Source organism: Saccostrea echinata, unplaced genomic scaffold (assembly GCF_033153115.1).
Source record: "Saccostrea echinata isolate AGI-Se365-2 ecotype Australia unplaced genomic scaffold, CSIRO_AGI_Sech_v1 ptg000002l, whole genome shotgun sequence".
Taxonomy (NCBI): Eukaryota; Metazoa; Mollusca; class Bivalvia; order Ostreida; family Ostreidae; genus Saccostrea; species Saccostrea echinata.
In genome coordinates this window covers 12779324-12792500 of record NW_026889751.1, presented here as the reverse complement: position 1 = coordinate 12792500, position 13177 = coordinate 12779324, and the positions used below count along the sequence as shown (strand labels likewise).

General features: G+C 34.7%; 1 protein-coding gene across 3 annotated transcripts in view; it reads left to right on the top strand.

Annotated features, from left to right (window-relative positions):
- LOC133173107 (uncharacterized) overlaps window positions 1-13177 on the top strand; it is a 57210-nt gene that overhangs the window by 25437 nt on the left and 18596 nt on the right. For all 3 annotated transcript variants that reach the window (XM_061308053.1, XM_061308040.1, XM_061308047.1), the window contains exons 8-14: window positions 4858-4963; window positions 9079-9233; window positions 9842-10040; window positions 10985-11093; window positions 11546-11695; window positions 11968-12221; window positions 12367-12464. In XM_061308053.1, the coding sequence (XP_061164037.1) occupies window positions 4858-4963; window positions 9079-9233; window positions 9842-10040; window positions 10985-11093; window positions 11546-11695; window positions 11968-12221; window positions 12367-12464 (1071 nt within the window). The remainder of the gene's footprint in view (window positions 1-4857; window positions 4964-9078; window positions 9234-9841; window positions 10041-10984; window positions 11094-11545; window positions 11696-11967; window positions 12222-12366; window positions 12465-13177) is intronic.

Here is a 13177-nt window from a genome sequence, read left to right as displayed (position 1 = left end):
GGTATCTAGGGTAAATTACAATAGAATATACATTAGGGACTGCATTATGACTTCAAGAGATCAAGGGTATCAAGAGCCTGAGAGTTAGAGAAATCAAGAGTAAAGAACAAGGTTTACTTAGGGTCTTTTTTGGCCCTGTGAATTTCTGAAAAATAAGAACTCGGTTTTAGTTGAAAATATGTTAAATTTCACTTGAACCCTTGGTGACTGCGTATCAATTAAAAATGATGTAATTTTCTCTCTAGTCCGTGTATTATGATGTCATGAATTGTGTCATTTTCCTAAAATCTTGAAAATTTCTTCAAAAATGGCTAAAAAAGTAAGCTGTTTTTGAATATTTTACATAGCCTCCAACCTCTGATCTGAAATGTTTAAATATATAATGAAAAAACTGTTTCAGAAGATTCTTATCCATGAAATTTTTTTTGGATCGCAGGGTGGGCTTATATTTTAATTATTAGTTTAAGATGCTCAAATTCACTCATTTTCCTCAAAATTCAAGAACATTGCAGTTTCACAAAGTCTGTTTAACAGTACTTGGACTCTCAGGGGAAATTTTTTTATTGGAAATGAAAGCGCTAAGTCTCTACTTTATTTTGATGTTCTAAATGGGACATTACAACTTGGTCAGTTCATTGGTTTATGGACAGGGCCATTTTATGGAGTTTGTGAACCTATCTCTTTGCTCAGTTATATAGGAGAAAAAAATCAGGACTTGAGTGATCAAGAACTTTGAGAGATCAAAAGTTTGAGCCATTAAGATCACCTGCATACTAAAACATTTTTTTAAAAATCTTCAAAATCAGTACTGCAAAAATCGGTGCTCATACAAACATGCCAGCATCAATTCAAGAATACCCTTTTTTCTTTATTCAAAATTAGCATGGAGAATATTTTAATTTATATAGAAGAAAAAACAAAGTAAAACAAAAATCTACAATACAATTAGAATTTATTTTTCTTATATAAGAATGTGCACAATTTACAATCATCAGTACATACCATTATGGCAGATAAGCAATCTAATGAATTAGGCCCCAGTACACAACCCAGGGATGTATTTAGATTATCTGCTGTTGGTGTTAAAAGAAAATTAAAAGTACACAGCATTGAAATGAAATTCCTGAAATCTCGATCAAGGCAAAGAGTTTTGGCAATAGCAAAGAAGTTCAAATTCCACTTAACACCCTGTCAACATGGTTGAAAAATGCAGCAAAGATGAGAGAGGCTATTGAAACTAAGAGTACTATTTGGACTTGGCATAAAGAAAGAGAGCCTAACCATTTACAAGAACACTGAGGAAGCAATGCAGTGGTTTAAGTCGGCCAGAGACAGAAATTTGTGGATCAGACACCTTGCTTCAGACAAAGGCAAAAGAGTTTGCATCGCAGCTGGGTGATACAACATATAAGTCAGATTATTAAAGACAGATTTAAAGTTCGTTATGACATCACTTATAAAAAAAAGTATGCAGCAAATCTCAAAACTACTCAGCGATTATAACCCTAGGGACATCTTTAAACAGATGAAAAAGGGTTATTCTTTCACCTTGTGCCAAACCAAACCTTAGATTTTAAAGGTGTTGACTGCAATGGTTGGAAATGCAGTAAAGACAGACTTCTTGTTCCTCATCAGTAGCATGACAGAAACGGTAAAGATGCTTCTTCTTGTCATTGTCTAGGCTAAAAATCCCAGGTGTTTCAAAAATGTCAAAACATTCTTTGCTCTATACAAGGCAAATAAAAAAGCCTGAAGTCTTAGACGTCTGGACGTCTTGAGATTTTCTCAAATTAGGTTAGATATATCTAGTCAGAAAATTTTGACACCAAAAAATTAAAGTAGCCTTGGTGATAGGCAACTGTTCTGCGCATCCCAGAGTAGCAGGTCTTAAGGCAGTTTACCTTGTGTTCTTATCACCAAATACAACTAGCAAAACCCAGCCGATAGACTAGGGCTGGGACGATACAACTTTTTCTATATTGATATGTATCACGATATTTGAGCCACGATACAATATGTATCATGATATGTTGAATTGGTTATAAAATGTCTTTTTTTGTATTGAAATGAACAAAACATTTCTCTACAAATAAGAATAAGTTGTACCTGTTGTAAAAGAAGATAATTTTACACAAGTGGTGTTAATTATTATGTATTTCATATAATATTTACCATATTTATATATATTTAACCCAAAATGTGAAGTTAACAAAGAAAAACATAAGTCAGAATTTTTTTGCGCTATTTCTTCATACGTATCGATATGCATATCATCCTCACGTTGAATCGATATTATCGATACCTCGATATATCGTCCCAGCCCTACCATAGACAAGGGGGTTATTAAGAAATTAAAGGCTCACTACTGGAAGGAGGTTCTTCAGTAGTAGCTCAAGGCTATTGAAAAGAAAACTGAACTTCCTATTAATACGCTTAAAGCCTTGCATCTGCTGAACAAAGCATGGGCTAAAGTCAGACAACAATTGCCAACTGTTTTCGCCATGCTGATTTGACAGTGGTCACTGAAAACAATCCCACAGCAGCAGAGATTGACGAGGAAGATCCTGATGATGACATCCCTCTGGCCACCTTCCATCTTCAGACTCCTTTTCATGACTATGTCCAAGACAACAAGGATATCACTTCATCAGAAACCCTGACTTATGTAGCCATTGTGAATGCCATCATCAAGCAAAGAAGCAGACAGTAAACATGAAGAAGACCCACCACCCTCAAGACCATCCACGGCAGAAGCTCTACGGGCCATTGATATTCTTCATAACTGGCTTGAGATGACAGAAAAAAACAAAAGGCCATTTGCCAAAGCTTAAAATTGAATGCCTTGTAACAGAAGAGGATATTAGATCGTTATTTCAATGAAAGACATGCATTGCATCACATTTTGTGAAAGATGAGAGTGTTGCAGTGAAAACTTGTGCTATTAGTGCCCTGTGGTCCAGTATTGTTCTGTAGTTAGACAAAAGTGTGTGTCATATTCTTTTGCATGTGATTTTATCAGGATTAATAATTTTGTTTTCATTGAATATATGAACATATTTTCATGACATTTAGTTGTCTGGAAGTTTTCTTTCAAAGGCGTCACAGGCACTGGAAGTTTTCTTTCAAAGGCGTCACAGGCACCAGATTCCATAAGTTTAAGTTCCATGACTCTTATAATGTTTTCCTACGAATTGTTTAGGCCATTGTAATGAAAATGAGCATCCTTGCTATGTTTAAAAACAACTTATTAAAAGCTGGTTTGTTCAATAATTTATCTTCTTATCCAACCATTTGAAATTGATATAATTAAGCTTATTTTTCTCTGGATCTATCCATGCTCTACTGATTGTTCACATTAGTATCAAGACATTTGGAAATCACCTGATTACAATAAATCTCCAAATGTAGGTCATGTGATTGCCAAAATGCTTATGTTGCATGGAATTTGATGACTGTTGAGGTGACAGGTGATTTGTAAATGGAGTTAAATTAATGGGATATTTCAATTGGAGGAAAGGAAAATGACAGCATTAGTCTGGTGACCCCTGGATAAAAGGAACCACTATTGCAAATTTGATGTAAATAATTTTTAAAAGCCATCCACATGACCAAAAAAATGGTATTAATTAGGGATGTCATCGAGTACCTGGTTAACCGGGTACTCGATCGAACGTCCGAGTATCGAATACTAAAAATGGTACTCGGTTACTCGGATGTGTATTTTTTCTTATTTCAAAGTACATATTATTATCAAAAACATATCAAAAAATAACTTAAATTTGCATACGGGTAATTAGCGTGTCGTCATCTACACATGTAAACACCGTTATCGCCTATGGCTGTGTATATACAGTAATTAGTGACCAATCACCTGGTACGCAGCTGTTCACACCTATTGTGGTCACGGTCCTTTATTTTTTGATGGCTTCAATGATTGTTTTTCACTGAACATCAATCGTTTAATATGATCTATTGTCTTCAAATCATTTTAAAATTATAGTTAATATACGGCAGCGAAATTGGACATGCATAGAAGTGCCTCTACCCACTTCAAAATAAGTAAAGATTCCCAAAAAAAGTTTAAAGTCAGTTTCCATAGTAAGTTTAGTGTATACGGGGAAAACAACCAACATATGAAAAAATATTAGACTAGTGATCCAAACAATGTCCGTTTCTTCTCTTTCGTCAGTCTAATCATCACAAACCTGCGTAACAGATTGTCCTCCTTTTGCGTTGATGAAATAGATCCTAAACAAGAACTGTAAACCATTTGTAATTTTTGATGTATTAATTGTCTTTTGTATTTATTTAGTACCAAAAATCATTTCCGTTGGACTCCATGTTTATATACATTCATAAAACGTGATAAACACAGGTTTGGGGTTTAATAAATTAACAATTAAAAATAAACAAACTTGTATTAATTTACATTTTTACCGAGTACCTAGGTACTCGATCAGAAAAATGTCCGAGTAACCGATAATCAAAAATTAACCGATTTGACATCCCTAGTATTAATAGATTTTGTGGGTTACTGTACAAATTTTTTTTTTTTTTTTTTTTCAAAAACTTGGAAATTCAGTCTCAACAGATGGGGGGGGGGGGGGCATTTTTCATCATAAAGGCTATTTGCATTGAATACCAGCTTGGAATATAACAGCTAATTTTCATGACTGAGGAATTATTCTACATAAATGCGTAAGGAAATGAATAGTTTATGGCAATATATATTCGCAAGTTAAAGAAGGACGCAAAACCCACAGATATTTCTCAGATGAGAACAAAAGTTGTTTTACAGTATTTTCCAAGTATTGCAAATTTCCTCATACAAATGCTTAGACTTTTGTTGTGTTACAGATATTCATGTTGATGTCAAGCCAGTCTGTGATGAAGCACATCCGTGTACTTGTAAACGACCTTATGACCCAGAGTTAAAAGGTTGTGGTGAGGAATGTCTAAACAGGTATGTGAACTTATACAGCACAGGTGCAGTTTTAATCAGGTTACCTGAGTCAGCTATCTGTTTTGGTCCATTGTCTTACAATAAGTCTTTTCCAGCTTTTTAGCTCACCTGAGCCAAAGGCTCAAGTGAGCTTTTCTGATCAAAATTTGTCCGTTGTCTGTCGTCGTTGTTGTCGTTGTCGGCGTTGTCGTTGGCATTGTTGTTGTAAACTTTTCACATTTTCATCTTCTTCTCAAGAACCACTGGGCCAAATTCAACCAAACTTGCCACAAAGTATCCTTGGGTGAAGGGGATTCAAGTTTGTTCAAATGAAGGGCCACGCCCTCTTTCAAGGGGAGATAATTAGGAATTAGTGAAAAAATAATGACATCATTTAAAAATCTTCTTCTCAAGAACCACTGGGCCAGGAAAGATGAAACTTATGTGGAAACATCCTCAGGTAGTGTAGATTCAAGTTTGTTCAATTCATGACCCCCGGGGGTAGGATGGGGCCACAATGGGGGATCAAAGTTTTACATAGAAATATATAGGAAAATATCTTTAAAAATCTTCTTCTTAAGAACAGCAAAGCCATGATTGGTCATATTTATATGAAAGCATCCTCAGGTAGTGTAGATTCAAGTTTCTTCAATTCATGACCCCCGGGGGTAGGGTGGGGCCACAATGGGGGATCAAAGTTTGACATAGAAATATATAGGAAAATATCTTTAAAAATCTTCTTCTTAAGAACAGCAAAGCCAAGATTGGTCATATTTATATGGAAGCATCCTCAGGTAGTGTAGATTCAAGTTTGTTCAAATCATGACCCCCGGGGGTAGGGTGAGGCCACAATGGGGGATCAAAGTTTTACATAGAAATATGTAGGAAAATATCTTTAAAAATCTTCTTCTTAAGAACAGCAAAGCCATGATTGGTCATATTTATATGAAAGCATCCTCAGGTAGTGTAGATTCAAGTTTGTTCAAATCATGACCCTCAGGGGTAGGGTGGGGCCACAATGGGGGATCAAAGTTTGACATAGAAATATATAGGAAAATATCTTTAAAAATCTTCTTCTTAAGAACAGCAAAGCCATGATTGGTCATATTTATATGGAAGCATCCTTAGGTAGTGTAGATTCAAGTTTGTTCAAATCATGACCCCCAGGGGTAGGGTGGGGCCACAATGGGGGATCAAAGTTTGACATAGAAATATATAGGAAAATATCTTTAAAAATCTTCTTCTTAAGAACAGCAAAGCCAAGATTGGTCATATTTATATGGAAGAATAATATATCCTCAGGTAGTGTAGATTCAAGTTTGTTCAAATCATGACCCCCGGGGGTAGGGTGAGGCCACAATGGGGGATCAAAGTTTTACATAGAAATATATAGGAAAATATCTTTAAAAATCTTCTTCTTAAGAACAGCAAAGCCATGATTGGTCATATTTATATGAAAGCATCCACAAGTAGTGTAGATTTAAGTTTGTTCAAATCATGACCCTCAGGGGTAGGGTGGGGTCACAATGGGGGATCAAAGTTTTACATAGAAATATATAGGAAAATATCTTTAAAAATCTTCTTCTTAAGAACAGCAAAGCCATGATTGGTCATATTTATGTAGAAGCATCCTCAGGTAGTGTAGATTCAAGTTTGTTCAATCATGACCCCCAGGGGTAGGGTGGGGCCACAATTGGGGATCAAAGTTTGACATAGAAATATATAGGAAAAATCTTCTTCTTAAGAACAGCAAAGCCATGATTGGTCATATTTATATGAAAGCATCTTCAGGTAGTGTAGATTCAAGTTTGTTCAAATCATGACCCCTGGGGGTAGGGTGGGGCCACAATGGTGGGTCAAAGTTTTTCGTAAGAGTATATAGAAAAAAACTTTAAAAATCTTCTTCTCAAGATAAGCAAAGACATGATTGATCATATTTATATGGAAGCATCCTCAGGTAGTGTAGATTCAAGTTTGTTCAAATCATGACCCCTGGAGGTAGGATGGGGCCACAATGGGTGATCAAAGTTTACAGAGGAATATATAGGAAAAAATCTTTCTCTCAAGAACAGAAAAGCCATGATTCGTCAAATTGATATGGAAGCATCGTTCAAATGATTGTTCAAATGAGCACCCCCGGGGGTAGGGTGGGGCCACAATTGGGGATCAAATTTTTACAAATGAATATATGGGAAAAAATCTTCTGCTCAAGAACAGCAAAGTTATTTGTTATATTGATATGAAAGCATTGGAAGTTTAAAATCCCCCATCCCCCCCCCCCCCCTCTCTCTCCCCCGTTAACTTTTCAATACTGAACTGATTTTTGCTTTTTTTCCTCGCCAGTGTGCTCAGGTGAGCGATGTGGCCCATGGGCCTCTTGTTCCCAATTTTGATATGTAGCATCTATGGATAAAGGGGATTAAAATCACAAATTTCAGTTTTGGTCTCTGTCTCCCAGGTGTGGCCAAAACTTTTAAAGTTAGTGCAATTGTCAAAATTTTTTCTTTACTCCTTAACATAAAGCAGTCAAACTGTTAACATGATTGTAATAAGCAATGACCCCTTTACTCAAATTATGAAATAATGACCCCTGGGTTCAGGATTTAGGCCCTGTGGTTGGACTAAGTTGGTCATTCATATGCAATGCATTACATATATATTTATATGAAGTCTTCTTAAATCTGGAACATTTTATTTTGCTTGCCTGATTATAATAGCAATGAGCCTCTAACTCAATTCATATCCCCAAGCTTCCAGGACACAAGGTGGGGTTAAATTGTTGGTACAGTGGCTCCCATTTTATCCAATAGTGAAGTGGTCAGTCTAATTTTATCAGAATAGCCGATTATTAGAATAGCCGATTGCTCCATACCGAGTCCAAAGATGGATGTATAGAGCTACATGTATTGATAATACATCGTAGCAAATTTCAAACTTGCACTTTCGTTTGATTAGTTTACTGAGTGAATTTCCTAAAATAAATTATTTCACTTACTTATGAATTTAATATGATAACATTTTTCAAATAAATTGATGTATAAAATATATTCTTTAATAGTTATTGCCATCTTAATTCAGCACATGTTTACATTCCTTCTTCGATGGTCGCCATTTTGGAAACGGAAGTAGACTAAATGCTTGACTAATAACCATAAAATATTTTTCCCTGAATAGATTGTAAATTAAAAATCAACAAAAATATAAAAAAAAAATTTATAAATGTAACTTTTTTGTTTTTATTTGTTTCTTTAATATGGTTACATATTTTATCCTGACTATTCTCTGTTCAATGAGTTTACCAGTCTCATGCATACTTGTCTGCCATGTGGAGAAAGATGGTATGGATTTTGAGACGTATGTTTATACTATGGGCCATTTCTGATTTTAACCATAAGTTTTGCACTTAAAAGTGAACAAATATTAAGCCAAATGACCAAGTTAAACGACTGAATAGGCTTATTTCATTATCCAAGCAAATTGTCATACACAAGCTAATCAGTTCAATAATTAAAATTTCAAGCCGAAAAAATTGCAAATAATTGCCATAATTAACAAGTGCATCATTGAACCCAAGCTGATCACCACAACTGTAATCAAAACATATCTATCTACTATGCCCACTATTGAGAATGACACAGGTAAGGTGCCTGTGTGTGTCCAGCCGTAACTAATCCCCTCATTGTCGTACTCAAGCCAGTCAAGGTAATTGGTGTCAAACTGTGTAAACAAAGGCTTCACATACGAAGTTGGAGGTGTGAACAAGGTGCTGATTATCAACAAACACCATGATGGTCCAAATTTTTGTATCAGATAAAACGAAATTCCAATATTTTCTCATCAGAATATCAGGTGAAATTATTAATAAATATATAAGAAATGGTTTTGTGCTCTGATATTATATTGAAATAGCTGAAATATTCGTTTAACCGCTATCCAATAAAATGGAAGCCACTGTATATTAAAATGCATTACATTGTTATAAAGAGTCAATTTTATTTACTTGTGAATACATTACCAATTAATTCATTTCTGTAAATTAATTTAAATGACCTTGAATGTTTGCTCCAAAGTTCATGATTATGTTGGCACTGTTGTATAATGATTGATGGATTTGGTTTTTTTTTCTCCTATTACAGAATGATGTATACAGAGTGTGACATAAGTACCTGTCCTTGTCAGGACCAGTGTCTTAATCAGCGATTCCAAAAACATGAATGGGTGTCAGACTTGGATGTCATAGTCACAAAAGATAGAGGATATGGTGTCAAAACATCGGAATCTATATCTAGTGGTAATTACTCTAATTCTAGGTTTTCATTGGAGGCTATATTTAAGTACAGATTATAAAAATTTATATAGACATTCAAAATGTTGAAAAATTAAAATTTTCAACAAATTGCGTAGTTTTTTTGTCTTACCCAGAAGTTCCTAGTGATGGACATATTTGTCATTCTATGTGATCTAAGTATCTTTCCAGTCAAAATAACAATTGTTAATCCCTTTAACTTGAATACCATGGAAAATAAAGACCTAAAACTTAAAGTCAATCTCCGAGTGACGAAAGTTTAATTGAAAAGTTTGTAAATTGATGTAAACACTGGGTTTTCATACACACATACTGTTAAACAAGAAATATTCGTTGGGGATTAAATTTCAATTATTTCCTTGTTAACAGTTATCAACCCAATTTCTCATACAAAATTTTTATATGACTATATATTCAGTAGAATGACTTCAAAAGAACTAAATTAAATGCCCACGAAACCATTTTAGAAGACAATTCAACGAAATTTTATCCCCATGAAAATTTCTGCTTCTACAGAATTCTGCATAATTAATTGAAAGTTGCTTGTTTGTCCTCTGATCTTGTGCATTGATTAGTTCCTTTTTTACACACAGGTCAGTTTATTTTGGAGTACCTGGGTGAGGTTGTTAGTGAGGTGGAGTTTCGGCGGAGGATGACAGAGGAATACTCCCAGGAGAGACACCACTACTGTCTGAATCTTGACAGTGGAGCCGTCATCGATGGCTACAGGATGGGAAACATTGGTCGATATGTTAACCATTCATGTGAACCTAACTGCGAGATGCAGAAATGGTAATAATAATTGAGAACTGGTGTCTATAATTTCATTAACTGCAGAACTGTAGCTCTCCGTAAAAAAATATATTGACAGACCGGAGAGCTACAGTGCCACCCATTGTAAAAGTGTATATTTATTGCGCACAAAAAGTGAGCTGTTTCTCGATTTATTTCTCAAGTTTTTCAAACACCGTCTCAAAATGTTCCTAACATATTTTTTCACTTTTTCCACAACAAAACATTCTTTATAACCATTGTTAGTAGCTCTCCTGGGAGTGAAAATGAGATCATCAAAGATTTTACTGTAGATTGGCAAATAATCATGATGGTTTTAATTTCACTATGTTTGCGATTCATCATTTTCTGCGAAATTAAACCCATAGTGAATGCTATCATTAGTTTTTAAAAACGTTTAAATGCTTATAGGAAATTTAAATTAATTTCTTGCAGCATGAAATTAAAACCATCGCGATTGGTACTTTTTGAGAAATGGTGAAATTTTAACACCGTGGAATTAAAACAACTTACAGTATACTGCCATTTTGGTGGCAAGGTAATTTGGTCCAATGCAATTCATGCAAATGTCAACTTAGAGAGTATAGTTGATAACTTGATAGAGGTGTAAGAAATTTTTTGAAATCAGCTTTTTGCAGTTGAAGTAAGAATTTGGAGAAAATTATCCAGAACCTAGCGCAACTTTTAGTGCGCAATAAATATACAGTTTTTTTCTGTGGATGGCACTGTAGCTCTCTGGTCGTCCATCCCATTTTTTTTTTTCAGAACAGCAAGCAACAGGTCTGCAGCTATAATTTCATGGAAACATCAAAGACTCTATGTTTTGTACATTGTTTAAATGGGACTCCAAAAGGGGAACAGTTATCCTTATGTATTAAGGAAGGAGATTTTTTTATTGCAGTAAATCTGAAGCTTATTGTATAAAAGATTTTATCTCGCTGCAGGAATGTGAATGGAGTGTACAGAATGGGACTGTTTGCTCTGAAGGACATTTCACCAAACACAGAACTCACATATGACTATAACTTCCACTCCTTCAATGTAGATGCTCAGGTATGATTATTTATTTAAGGAATGAAGCTTATTTTAACCTATGTTATACGATATAACATAACTTAGGCAGTTTACACTTTATAAACAGCGAAACTGTCCCAAGTTATGTTATATCGTATAACATAGGTTAAAATAAGCTTCATTCCTTATAATTTAATTTCAGTGTAGACAATTTTTCCTCCAAAAATGGCTTCAAATTGAGCATATTTTAGAAGTAACGTCAAGCGGAGTAATACCTTTTTGACGTAACTCGGACGTAGGCAACTTATGTTATACGATGTAAACGAAATCTTTTATCCAATCAAATGACGTGTTACAACTAAAATTATTTGTAGTTATTGACCGAACTTAATATCAGACAATTCTACAGTGAGAGTATTTTTGCTAAAATGGTTTTCCTTCAGAGGTTTTGTTAAAATGTGTTATGAATATTTAAACATTAATGTCAACAGCAACTGTGCCAGTGTGGAAGTGAGAATTGTCGAGGAGTGATTGGAGGTAAAACCCAGAGAGTGAATGGTCAAGTGAAATCCAAAGGTCCAGGCAGACCACCCAAGGATAAACGGAAATCCAAGAACCGACTGAAGAAATACAAAGAAAAGGTTTAGTTGACATAACAAAAGACAAAGTGTTGTGCATTCAGAACACTTTTTTTTCATTGTCCTTAAAAGCTTTTACTGGTAATTGTCATAAATGCTTTGTTGAATAAGACCATACTCCAGAATATTGGGTTGAATTCTATTTGTTTTGAACATATTTTATTGACAATATGTCGAATGGATTGGACACAAGTTCCAAAAACTTAGGTAGTCCTCCCCTATCTACCAGATAGGTTTATTTGAATCTTAATTATATTACTTTAATCATTTTTCAGAAGTCCTCAAAAGACAGCAGTGCCTCCTCAACATTGTCCACCATGAAACCTATGTCGCAAAAGGAACGTCACTTTGCCAGATCTCATGCCATCTTCCTTTTGCGGAATATTGATAAACAAAGACACATTAGTCGTAAAGCACCAGAAAAGCTGAACAAAGAAGGAGAGTATATGAAAGCTACAGGGTATACCAAGAAAGATGTCTTTATGTCTCAACTGACTGCCCTCAAAACATCCAGATCTGTAAAAACAAGGTACATTGTCAAACATTGGCAGCATAGGAAGGTTAAAAGTGCACAAATGAGTGCAAAATCAGAAAAGATTGTACTGATGTGCATTTGTAAATATGCTGTATATGTTCCTTAGATTGACAAAGGTTGATGTTTTGTATAATTTCAGACGACTTGCATTGGCAGAAGAAAACACAGAGGTGACACAGACTGCTAGACTTGCACAAGTTTTTAACAGTGTGTGTCGACAGGTCATGGAATACAAAGGTATTAGCATTTTTAAGCAAAAAATATGTGCACATTAGGTCAAATGTTTGTAGGAGGTACTCTGTTACTTTTTTTTTTTTTTTTTTTTTTTGAAGAGAATAAGCTGAAAACAGCTCATTCAAAATAAATATTGAACTGATTTCATTGCCTATTGCCAAAGCCATTCCAGTATTTCTAGAATGAACTTCTTAAAACATTTTCCCCTATTGTCATTTCTCCCCCTCATCAATAATGTACATGTATAACATATTTGAAAGCATTCAAGTTTTAATCCAAAACTATGATACCAGTCCATTAAACAAAAGGCTCAAATGAGTATCTTTCAAGGAGCCCCATGTGATTCTTTTTGTCAGGTTTGTAAAGTGAGTAGTGTTATCAGCCACTATATGTATGGAATCAGAAAATGATTGAGGCATTTTTTTAAAATATGTATTTTTGAAATATGTAGAAGAGTGAAAGTTAAAAATTTGGCCAATGGTACAAGTACCGAAATTGAAGACATTTTGGGAATGGAGAATTTACAGTCTGAATTTAAACCTAGGGGCATCTGGGAAAATTCTAAACTTAGATATTTTGACTTTGAATTTGACAAGTTTTAGGGAATGGGGAACACTTATTTCAAAGGTTTATCCTACGGTGGTGGATTTCCATAACGTTGAACACATTTAGATCTTAATAAGTTTGATTTGTCTAATTTTTTTTTATCTTGGGTT